We start from the raw sequence: 12,098 nt of genomic DNA, 5'->3' as shown, positions 1-12,098 counted from the left end.
GTAAACCATGAGACGAATTTATTAAGACTAATAAATCCGCCTTTAGCATATGTGTACTATAGCAGTTACTGTAGTAATTTTGTGTCTAATCATAATCTAATTAGGCTTATTAGATTCGTCTCGCGATTTACAAGCTAGCGGTGCAATCAGTTTTGTATTCCAACTAAATTTAGTGCTCCATCATGCGTCGACATATTTAATGTGATAGTTTTATCATCTTTAAATTTTGCCACTAAACTAGACCTTAATTACAAGGAGCCATTTGTGTTGTGCCCACAGTGGGGCCACTTCCACTCCGCTTCCGAAGTTGACTCTCTCCTCTCCTCCTCCCCGGGCTCCGGCGGAAGCAAGAACACCACATCTCGCTGCCAGGTACTGCGCCGTGCGCTCCTCTGCTTCGTGCCCCCCACCTCATACCCCTACCCCTACGCTGGTGGCAAACATCTCTAGCCGCTGCAGGTTCTCCACTGGCCTGCTCAATCTCCTCTTGGAAACACCAGGCGCGGGTCGCGGATCAGGTCAGCTGCTGGCCTAGCTTCCCTTCTCTGCTCCCCCATTCCTGTTCCGCGGACCCCACGAGATCCTCCCTTTCCTGCGATTTGATCTTGCCGCGCCTCCAGAGCCCAGATTTGGGGGAATTTGCTTGGATTTTAGGGCAGCAGATTTGGAATAATGTCCCACGACAGGTTGCTTGCTTAGTCGCCTTGTCATTTGATTTAGTTGAAGTGATATATCCCACTCGGCATTTGTTGGTTTCCACCTTAAAAAAGATTTTGTGTGTGTGTGTGGGTGGGGGGGGGGGGGGGGGCTGAACAGCTTATAGAGCACGCAGGTTCATTACTAAAATGCATTGATGGATGAGAAGCGGGCTGTTTAGATCCAAATTTTTTTTTGGGTTAGGGTCACATCGGATGTTTAACCGGATACCGAAAGGGATTTTCGGACACTAATTAAAAAACTAAATTCAGATTCGTCTTGCCGTGTACATCCAAACTGTGCAATTAGTTTTTCTTTTTAACTACATTTAATGTTCTGTCTATGTGTCCAAAGGGGGTCCCAAAAGCTTTTGACAACAATTTTTAGGAACTAAACAGCCCTTCAAAATCTGACTAACTGTCGGTGTCTATCGATGGGAATTCGTCCTTCACGGTAACTAATGAGATGCATTGTTTTTAAAATTATGTTTTGCTCAGACAAAAGGAATAACATGTCAAACTTTGTGACTGTCGATTTTATCTTCTTTATTCTGCTGCTGGTTTTAGCCTTGGACGTTTTTGGCTATAGTTCTATTGCCTAAGCAAAAGCTTCTTTGCAGTGAAGTACCAACGAAACAGGAGAAACAAAAAGAGCAAGTTTTGGGGTGCTCTTTTCTATTCTAATTAACTCTTCTTCTTTGCCCACAGCCTGTTTGATGAATTGTACCACTGTATAATGATGAATTGTATACGGTTGACCTCATCCCTTTACAAAATTACCACTGTATAATTTTTAACTACCAAGTTAATAATTCTATATGATGAACCGTAGTTGCCCTTTATATTCGGCAGGTTGGACTTGTGATTGGTAATCAGTAATCACGCGTATTCTTTGGCGATTTGACTTCAAGACGGCGAGGAACTCGGCTCCCCCGCGATGGATCTACCGAGACGAGGCGGCGACCACACCCGACGATGGAGGACCAATAACCTTGAGCAACAAGGGATAATGGCCTCCGCCAACAACTGCGACGAGGAGGCCGCGTTGAAGGCGTTCCACGAGGCCCGAGGCGGCGTTCGCGGCCTGGTTGAGTCCGGCGTCGCCACAGTGCCGCCATTGTTCCTGGCACCCATCGCGCCAGTGTCCTCGCCGGCCAGGAACTTCGCCATCCCGTCCGTCGACCTCTCCCTCCCGCGCTCGGACGCCGCCGCGCTCGTCCGGGCCGCCGCGCGCTCGTGCGGCATCTTCCACGTCACCAACCACGGCGTCCCAGCCGGCACCGTCGACTCCGCTCTCGCCGTGGTCAGGGCCTTCAACGAGCAGCCCCTCGCGGCGCGCTCGCGCTTCTACGGCCCCGCCGGAGGCATCAACTACTACACCGTAGCCATCCCGCGGCTGAGGGATGGCCGTCCTGCAACCACTCCCCGCCTGTCATGGTGCGACACGCTTATTGTCATGTTCGACCAGCCAAAAGATCCTGGCCTCCTCAGCCTCCCCGCAGCATGCCGGGACGCGTTGCTGGAATACCATCGGTCGCTGTCGAGGTTGGCGAAGGAGATTGCCGGCCTGCTGTCGGAGGGGCTCGGGGTCGGCGCCGACCGGCTGGAGCGGGTTGAAGGGGCCCTGATGCAGTGTCACTACTACCCGCCGTGCCCTGAGCCGGAGCGGGTGATGGGCAGCCGTGAGCACACCGACGGAGATTTTTTCACGGTGCTTGCCCAGGACGGGGTCGGCGGGCTACAGGTGCGGCTCGACGACGGCGAGTGGGTGGACGTAGCGCCGGTGCCCGGTGCGCTGCTTGTCAACATCGGGGACGTGCTAAAGGTTCAAGTTTGTGTTCATCGTTTATACAGTCTGACTATATTTATATATCTTGGAGAAGTGCAGAATTAAATTTAGAGAACCTTTGCTTACACAATGATTTGCAGGTGGTTTCAAATGACGAATACAATAGTGCAGAGCACAGGGTGGTGAGCAAATCCAAACAAGAGGCCAGGGTCTCCATTGCCCTCTTCTTCAACCTTGCAGAGTATGGCGAGTCTGGTCTCTTCAGCCCTCTGCCGGAGCTGGTGACAGGAGAAAAGCCTGCACAGTACAGGAGTTTAAGCTTGGGGGAGATGCTGGGTAACAGAGTCGAATTGGGGCATGCCAAGCCGTCGACACTTGATCATTTCAAGGCAACTTTGAGTTGATTGTCGAGATTTAGCACTACATCCTGTCAATTTGTCGAGAGAATATCCTGACGATTATTAGTTATGTTGGCTCTAGCTACTTGACCATAACAATGCGTTGTTTTCTGGGGCAATTTTGGCCTGCTCCTATCTGTAGTTGTAACCCAAGTTCAGCTAGGCGCTAGGCGGAATCTAGGCGCTGACCCACTGCCTAGCGCCTAGTCGGGAGTACTCGGCCCTAGGCGGCGCTATGCGTTTTTCTAAGCGTTTTGGCAATATAGCCATAAATTATATATATTATGTATATAACTATATATATGTATATAACTACTATATATGAGTCACAGTAAGTATAAAAAAAGGGGCAGTAGACATATCTGATTCCTAGCGGCCTTACTCTTGCATGTTCCTAGCTCCTGCAACACATTTTGACAGCTAGTAGTTAGTAAATTAGTCAATACTCAATAGACAGCTAGCTAGCTGTTCATAAAAAAAAATAGAAAACACTAAGTTGTGACTTATCTGGATGATTTCAGCAGCCTCCCATCCATGAGCACACCATACCAGCAGCTAGTAATTACCATACAAGTGGATAGGACAGCAATAGAAGTGCACAACACAATGATTTCAGTAGTTTGCTAACTGCTACGAGATTTGATCTCACCAGCAAAATGACCAATATAACAAACAGATTTGAACTTAAGGTAAACATTAAGCTCAAGGTGTCGAAGAAAACAAAATGATCAAAACATTAACATGCTAAAGGCAGTGCACAAATCAGTTGACAAATTGAAGTTTGTAATGCTCCACAAATTGAGAAGGTTCATTTGATGCTAGAGTTTAATCAGTTAACAAGATGAGCACAAATCAGTTAACAAGATGAGCAGAGGGAGAGCAGGGAGGGGAGAGCAGGGGAGGGCACCCAAGAGCAGGTCCCCCTCGTGCGCCATCGGGGAGGAGCCCCTGTGCGCGCCCATGCGCGGCGCGCGGCGTGGCGGCACCCGCGCGGCCCGTGCTGCTGGCCGCGCCCGACGGCACCCCTGGCCGCTGGCCCCTGTGTGTGCCTGCTGGGGGAGGAAAGCAGGGGAGGCCGTGCCCGCAGGGGGAGGAAAGCAGGGGAGCTGCTGGCGGAGGGGGATGAGCAGGGAGGGGAGACGAGCAGGGAAAATCGCAGGGGAGGGGGACGAGCAGGGGAGGGGGACGAGCAGGGGAGGGGAGGGAACTCACCTTGGAGGACTGCAGGCGAGCAGCACCGGCGGGGAGGAGCTTCCAGGCGAGGAGCCGAGGACGGGCAGCGCTGGCGGGGAGGAGATCCAGGCGGGAGAGGAGCAGCGCCGGCTTGGAGGAGCGAGGCCGCGCGAGGACGACCAGCGCCGGCGGGGGAGGAGCAGCGCCGGCTTGGAGGAGCAGCGCCGGCGGGGAGGAGCAACGCCGGCGGGTGAAGCTCCCCTTCGGCGCGCGTCTGCGAGCGGGAGCAGGGTCGGCGAGCGGGAATCGACCGGGAGCGAGGTAATCTTCCTGCGCGGCCGCCTCTATAGCGCGCGGCCGAAAAAAAATTGCGCGCGCAGCAGCCCGCCCGACTAAGCGCCGCCTTGAGCGCCTGCTCGCCGCCGAGGCGCTGCTGGTCGACGCCTAGGCGCCGCGGCCGCCTAGACCGCGCGTAACCCCCTAGGCTACGTGGCACCCCGTCGACTAGCGATTAGGCGCGCCTAGCCGCCGCCTAGTCGGCGAGGCGCCGAACACTGGTTGTAACTGTGATTTTACACTATTATTTCAACTTTGTTTGGCCCCTGCATTTTGAAGCTGGAAATTGGATTTGTTGCCTCTTCCCTTGAACCCACATAAACAGTATCAATTCAGCTGTAAAATTATAAGTGCATTATCAATTCAGCTGTAAAATTGTACGCACGTGTGGATTTGTTTTAGTTTTTCGAGAACCTGTGATTTTACCCCAACTTTGACAAATTATTTTAAAAAAGTTGACAACAAAACTTGTCGGAATTCATGAAGGGAAGAATATGTTTTGTCCTGCAGATTTGTCCTCAATGCCGACCTGTTGGACCTTAAAGTAAAGGCTGTTTGTGTAAAGGCTGTGCAGACCCAGGGATTAACAAATAACGAGTCGAAGCAGAGCTGAACCACTCCAACTCTCCAGGTCAGGGCAAATGAAGAGAAACGTGGATGTCACGTTCCATGGGAGGACAGAAAAGAGCAGCTATTGTCGTGCGGGGTTCGTTTGGGAAAGTTCATCTTTCTTGGCAGATTTGTTGCAATTCATCAGAAGCTGAAGTGTTGTCTTTGTTGCAAGTTCATCTTTCAGTGGCTGTCAGTTCATATCCTACTGGGAGCTGTTTGCATGCATCAATGTGGTGACTGGCCAAGGCTTTGGACTCCTAGGAAGAAAATCTGCGCACGTTTGGCTTTGCTGCTAAAGGAAGTCAAGGCTCACGCTCAGAGACTGGGGAGGCTGAGATTGTTCACTGCTCAAGACACAAAAACAGGGCAGCTCACTATTTGACTAAATATGCTTATGACGAGGTTTCATCTGTTGTTTGTATCAGATAAGCCCCTTCGTTTGTATCATCGATGCTGAGTGTAACCCTGCGACAAGTCAATAAACTAGGAAGGTAGGCGTGCTATTGCCGCACCCGTATAATAAAGTGTATGACCATGCAAGCACAACAGTACATGAAGGCCGCAATAAATATGATAGTTCTGCCGATATACAATTGATGTGGTTACAGCCTTGAAATCATAATAAGCAATTGTGCTGCGAACATACATGAAACAGAAAGATATCTATTTAGGAACAGTTTTTGTTTGGAGAGTGCTTGGACATGATTGGTTGCCAACCTCCAAAGATATCATAGACATGATCCTTGTGAGTAGTGAGAAACGTTATTACAACAAAGTTATGCTAAGAGAGAATACTTAAAACAACCACAGTACATACCTTGCTAGCTTAGGCAGTGTAGGTCCAGAGCTGGAGCAAGCAATCAAGTTTGTTTGTTCGTGAGCGGGTTCTTGTCCTTGCCTGATTAAGCTACGACAGGAGGGTGCTGCTCTTGAGCAGTAAAGCATAAAAATGAGGTATACATTCCAATTAGTAATAACGGCAAAAAAAATACCTAACAAAGAAAAGTGTAGGTAATGTCCTACATTTGGCTGAATTGAAGATAGTGCCATGGGAAGTTTGAAAACAGCATCAAGTTGATAGTTGATAGGTAATATCATTTTTTTGCAAGTAATATGCGGATGCATGGAACATATTTGATATTTGCAGCAAAGCTATTTGAAGTCCACGGAGTCAGGTGAAATGATTCAGGGAAACATGCATAAGGAATAATAAGAATAAAAAACCAGCACATATCCCATTTTAACAAAGATTTTTTACACTGAATTGAACTATTTGCACTGCCATATAAAACTTTTGGTGAATAGAAGTTGATAGAAAGCATAACCTGATGTAAAATTCTAGAATGGTAGGTGCAGAGTTATATCCTATATCAAAAAAATCAGTTTAATGACCTCATAAAATTAATCCATGTGAAAAAGAAAACAAAATTAAGTAGTCACATGAGAGGGAAAAGTCTGATTCACATATTTACATGGCAACAATGTAAACAACATACAACCCATCTAAGTACAATTAAACTATAATATATGCAACTATCAGGTAATAGGAAAATTTAGGAAGAAGAGTCACAGCTGAGCTAAGCTAGCAGTGGTAGGCAATAGGATAAAATCAGCAGCTGAGAGGTCAATTCAGTGACCTCACCGATAATCCCTTTCAAGTTAACATATATAGATACAGGTTGCTAGCGATATGAAAGGAAATATTATCGCAGAAAGAGGCTATAATGGCGATGAAACAACCAAAGGGAAACAAATCAACTAAAAGGAAATTAACTACAAATTTTATGACTGGAATTTATAAGCAAAGATATAAGGAAAATGATGATCACCTAGTGCAAGCTGGGTCACCCTCTGCAATTGCAGAAAGGATTGTTAGAGAGAGAAAATGTGGAATGCTTAATAATAACAATAGATGGACAAACAAAAAAAAAAAACCTATAGATGGACTAAGTACATAGCAATCGGTGGGGATCCATGGCTGAAATAAATTTCAGTTCTGTCACAGGTACAAATTGCGAGAATCTACCTTTGAAAGATTTTGATATGCGGAAGGACATTCCATGTCCAACTATTTAGACCGATAATTTGCTATCATCCATGGAAAACATGTTGCTACATAAAGAGAGAATCAAAAAACGTTATCTTATTTATTATGGTCTGAGATGATATTTGTGAAGTAAAAATGCATGAGTGACAACACTATAGCTGTACAGAACATGAGTGCTAAAAATTTAAGGTCACTTGAAATTGATAAGCTAGCACAATGCACACATAGACCATGACTGTGTCTGTACTTACCTCACTATACATTAAGTCATTAAAGTGTTAATCTCTATTTGAGAAAAGAAAACAACATCTTAGGGATGGCATATTAAATTTTTAGTACTGTGGTGGGTATTAGGGAAAACAAAAACTCCACACTGTAGAGACATTTTTTTTTTCTTTTGTTGTGTGGGAATGCATCCAAACACAGAAGGTCATCATTATGTATTACAGTTCTGAATCACAGATCAGCCATTAAACAAATAAAGGAAATGCCTTTATGATTAAAATGAAGGCAGGGAACCCTTCTCATTTGATAAGCTTATGGGAACATGGAAAGTACTGCAGATAAAATCTTTTGGACATTAGAATTGGAAGACAGTTTGCTTGTTTTCTTTTTGTGAAAAAAATGCATCTGGAAATTACCTTTTTATGTAATAGCACGCATGGTAAAACATGGTAGTAGTGTCTATTATTGCACTATCCAACAAATCACCAACATCAAAAGGGAGGTAATTCTGCGCTAAGATTCTTAAGTGTTTTTATTCCAGGTGAACCTAGCAATCTGTTAAAATCAGAAAGTGTGAAAGCATGAAAAAGCAAGTCCCAATTTTTTAAAATCATTTAGGCCTTGTTTAGTTGGGGAAAAGGTAGGAAATTTTTTGGGTTGGGAAGCGTGTCCTGTGAGAGGCTCCAATACCCCGATACGCCGGTGCATGGGCGTATCCCGTATCGGATACGTATCCGATACGGATACGCCATCGATACGTATCGGAGGAGTATCGGAAAAAAAATAAATAAGAAAAAAAACAGATACGTTATCTGATACGTATCGCCCCGCTCCGCCGCGTCCCCGCGCCACCGTTGCCACCGCGTCCCCGCGCCGCCGCCGGATCCGCCCGCGCCGGGGCTGGATCCAACCTCCCCGAGCGCCGGCCGAGCTCGAGCTCAAGGGAGAGGAGCCGCCGCCGCCGCCGTCGCTCGAGGGAGAGGGAGAGGAGCCGCGCGCCGCCGGATCCGCCCGAGCTCGAGGGAGAGGAGAGGGATGAGCCGCCGCCGTCGCTCCAGGGAGAGGGAGAGGAGCCGCGCCGCCGCCGGATCCGGAGAGGACTAGCCCCGCGCGGCGGCCGGAGCAGGAGGGGAGGGGCGGGGGCGGGAGCGGGAGGGGAGGCGAGGGCCGGCGAGGGAGGAGCAGTGGCGGGGGAGGCGGCGGGGGTGCGGGAGGAGGGGAGCCGGCGGTGGAGAAGGCGGAGAGAGAGAGAGCGCGCGCGCGGAGGATATGGGCTGGGCTATTTGGGCTGCTTGGTGGTCTCTTGGTGTAAGGATCGATAGACCAAGAGGGGGGTGAATTAGGCCTTTTTCAATTTCTAAAACAAAGTAAAGCAACCTTAACCTATGCAATGCTAGTAGGGCACCAATTCACCAACCGGATAACTAAGCTACCTACACAAGCTAAGAGAGATAAAACAAAATAAAGCCTAGCAAGGTAGAGCTAAGTTATGATCTCTAAGTCAAGCACATGAGTAAATTGCGTGAAAGAAAATGCTTGAATAAAGAGAGTGGACAAGAGACGACCGGATTTTTTTCCCGTGATATCGATGTGTTGGCACACACCCCTAATCCACGTTGTGACACTCACAAAGAGTCTTGTCACCTCCCAAGTCACCGAGACGAGGGCGCTCACTAAGAGTCTCCGTTCACCATCCCGGCGTGGTGGAGATCAAGCCACGTACAATCTTCTTCTCCGGGCTCCCACAATCCTTGGCAAGCTCCGCGAGAAACACCTCGATCACCAAGATCGGCTAGGTGATGCCAATCACCAAGAGTAACAAGCTAAGGCCTTCACTTGAGCAAGAACCGATCACCAAGAACGGATGCACACAAGCTTCTCTCTACTCAAGTCCTTAATCTTGCTTCTTAATTGATTGAATGCACAAGTATGTGAATGATGAAGCTCAAGGTGGCTCTTGACTATAGTATGTGTATGGATGTTGCCTGGTGTCAAGAGTGGGCGAAATGACCCATTCGAGGGGTATATATAGGCAGCTCACACAAATAGAGCCGTTGGAGAAAAGCTGCCAGAAGACTGCGTAGCGCCGGTTAATCCGACGTCCCTCCAATAGTCATCGTCGGTTTAACCGGTGAATGTAAACTGCCTCTTCTGAAAACTAGCCGTTACAACTTGGGCAGATTGACCGACGTATCATCGGTTTAACCGGTGAGTGTAGTTGTCCACTGATCAGCTGAAAAACCAAGTCTCTGGACAACTGCACCGACGTTAACTCAAACCTATCGTCGGTTTAACCGGTGAGTACAACTTCTGAATTCCTTTGAAACAACCATCTCACTGGTCAATTGCACCGACGTCTTGATTTAAACAGCGTCGGTTTAACCGGTGTATAGAACTTGAAATACCCTGGAAAAACCAACTCTGGACTAACGCACCGACGTTAATTTCAAACACGTCGGTTTAACCGGTGTATTGAATTTGTCCAGACTCTGCTGACTTCATTTAACCGACGTATAGAAAATTAAGAGCGTCGGTTAAACTGGTGTATAGACTTTTTCTGATTTTGTCTTTTCTGATCTGAGTCTTGAATGAAATCCAAATATTCTTGAGATATAGTTTGAGAACCACTTATTTGAACTTCTAGAAACCTGAGTGACCATAGTGTGCATCCATTTTCAAATGACCATGTCCATGCTCAAGTTACTTAGCCTTAACCCCTCTTAATAGTGCGATCACTACAAAACTATAAAACATATACTAACCTAAGTGTCCTTCTCAACCTTGTGACACTTAGGACTAGAAAGATTCTTAGCCTTGACATATAATTGAATTGAGTACCGAGATCGACTTTTTGAATAATGAAATTGATGGGCCTCTTTTGACATATGACCAAATGAGCGATAATGATCTATTAAGCTGCACAAACTCATTAGCCACAATAATGGTTGTCATTAATCACCGAAACATACCTTGAGGGCCTAGATGCTTACACTTGGACTGGGCTTTTTTAGTTTCTTCTCCTTTCTTTTTCTTTTCTTTTTTATTTTCCTTTTCCTACCATTAATATGTATTAATATTTATTTTATAAAAAATTACTAAAACGTATCCGCGTATCAGGTTTTTTGAGAAAATGACGTATCCCCGTATCCGTATCGACCCGATACGGATACACGTATCCGTGCTGCATAGGTGAGAGGTGACACGGTCTAAAATTTGGTGCCTTTTTGGAAACTAAACAAGGCCTTAGTATACTGACCCTCTGTAAGCCTTACCATGGATTGCAAAAGGACCCATATACTATATTTTAATTTAATATCTAGAACGATTTGGCCTAATTCTTTGACTTATCAGCAACATCGACTGGTACCATTTGCTTTCCAAAAGGCAGCACATCGGTAGCACAAGGAAAAATGGTACGACAAAATGGCAGTTCTAGATGGTCACCAGAGACAACTGAATGCGATGCTTATGGGCTCTCACCATGACGGTACTTTAGAAATCTGGAAATACACACCAGAAGAAAAAACTAAGACAACAGGAGAATGATTTCCTTTTGGGGTAGATAATCATTGATGTCCATATCAATCCAATACTGCAAGACATAGAGTTTGAGGGTCCGAAATCACCCGAGAACAGGCAGATGACATAGAGAGAGCCACCATGGTGCTGCCTGGTTTATCTTCTCGTGACCTAGCTCTCCTCTGCATCTTCCTCCTAAGACTGGAAAAGCATCAGGTGATTAGGGAAGAGAGGACAACCACCAAGTGGGGAATGAGGTAGGAGACCGTATACCTCGATGCAAAAGTTGGGGGGGGGGAGAATCGATCTCGTGAAAAAAAGCATTGAAGAACCGAATCGAGAATCAGTTTTAGATTTTAACCAAAATTGTTTGCGAGAATAGATGGATTCCGATTCGAACCAAGCCAGGCCGGAGGCGGAGATGGAGATGAAGATGCGATTACGGTGATGAGCACGGCCGTCGTCGCAGAGCTGGACCGTCTGCCCCGTGAACTCGAGCGTTGGTGGTTCTCCTATCGCTCATCCCGGCGCGAGAAGCGGCCGCCGCTGGGCCGTGCGGGGACCAGCGCGATGATGAGGTCATCGTGGTCGAAGTCGGCATGCGGCGCAGAACGAAGAAACCGAGCTTTACCCAGAAAGACGAAGCTGACAACATGACCAACAAAAGCGGCGGCCGACCGAGGCGAGGGGGAATGACAAGCAGGAGAGGCGAGGTAGGGCAAGCCAGCTCGGCTCGTCAGAGGCTCGACTTGTTATGGCTCGATTCGTCATAGCTTATTATACAAACGAGCCAGAAAACTAGTTCGGCTCGGCTCGTTAGTGGCTCGAGCTAACTCGTTTGGCTCGCGAGTTAGAATATAAAAATATTTACATAGAGATGATAACCGTAAATCGTAAAAAAACACATTACATGCATATTTAAAGCAAAATAAATAAAATAATGTGAATTTTATAATGAAAAATATAAGTATGTTATTATCCATGAACATGATCAATCATTATTCATTGATCGTTTCCACTAATTCATACAATATTTGTTATTTATTTTGGCTCGTTATGGCTCGCGAGCAGCTCGCGAGCCAACTCAAGCTGACTCATTATAAAGCGAGCTGGTTTGTTATAAAACAAGCTGGTTTATTATAAAACGAGTCGAGCTCAAACCGAGCTACTAACCAGCGAGTCGAGCAAGCTAGCGAGTTACGAGTTTTTCCGTCCAGCCTTAGGCGAAGGTACCCTAGGAACGGCAACCGACCGAGCGGTGCCTGTCTGGGCCGACGGCAACAGGCCGATTTCTTCCTCGGACA

At 47.0% G+C, this 12,098-nt stretch overlaps 1 protein-coding gene and 1 long non-coding RNA gene across 6 annotated transcripts; one reads left to right on the top strand and one right to left on the bottom strand.

The window, feature by feature from the left end:
- The first annotated feature begins 243 nt into the window (after positions 1 to 243).
- Positions 244 to 4,662, top strand: LOC120701008 (1-aminocyclopropane-1-carboxylate oxidase homolog 4-like). 3 transcript variants are annotated; one of them, XM_039985185.1, is made up of 5 exons: positions 265 to 372; positions 460 to 518; positions 1,548 to 2,520; positions 2,625 to 3,023; positions 4,613 to 4,662. In XM_039985185.1, the coding sequence occupies exons 3-4, from the start codon at positions 1,633 to 1,635 to the stop codon at positions 2,886 to 2,888; spliced, it is 1,152 nt and encodes a 383-aa protein (XP_039841119.1). In that variant the 5' UTR covers positions 265 to 372; positions 460 to 518; positions 1,548 to 1,632; the 3' UTR covers positions 2,889 to 3,023; positions 4,613 to 4,662. The 3 variants fall into 3 exon arrangements, with proteins under 3 accessions (XP_039841129.1, XP_039841119.1, XP_039841126.1); XM_039985195.1 differs by lacking the exon at positions 460 to 518 and having other exon boundaries at positions 244 to 372; XM_039985192.1 differs by having other exon boundaries at positions 265 to 518.
- An 858-nt stretch (positions 4,663 to 5,520) lies between these two features.
- Positions 5,521 to 11,499, bottom strand: LOC120701086. Of its 3 annotated transcripts, none has more exons than XR_005685974.1 (4): positions 11,068 to 11,499; positions 10,720 to 10,995; positions 5,821 to 7,115; positions 5,521 to 5,720 (listed from the first exon to the last, which is right to left on the bottom strand). It is a non-coding gene; the product is annotated as an uncharacterized LOC120701086 (long non-coding RNA). The 3 variants fall into 3 exon arrangements; XR_005685975.1 differs by having other exon boundaries at positions 5,521 to 5,745; positions 11,195 to 11,499; XR_005685973.1 differs by having other exon boundaries at positions 5,521 to 5,745; positions 11,068 to 11,498.
- Between the last annotated feature and the right edge of the window lie 599 nt (positions 11,500 to 12,098).

The sequence above is a fragment of the Panicum virgatum genome, chromosome 1K (assembly GCF_016808335.1).
Source record: "Panicum virgatum strain AP13 chromosome 1K, P.virgatum_v5, whole genome shotgun sequence".
Taxonomy (NCBI): domain Eukaryota; kingdom Viridiplantae; phylum Streptophyta; class Magnoliopsida; order Poales; family Poaceae; genus Panicum; species Panicum virgatum.
This window is presented reverse-complemented; position numbering and strand designations above follow the sequence as displayed.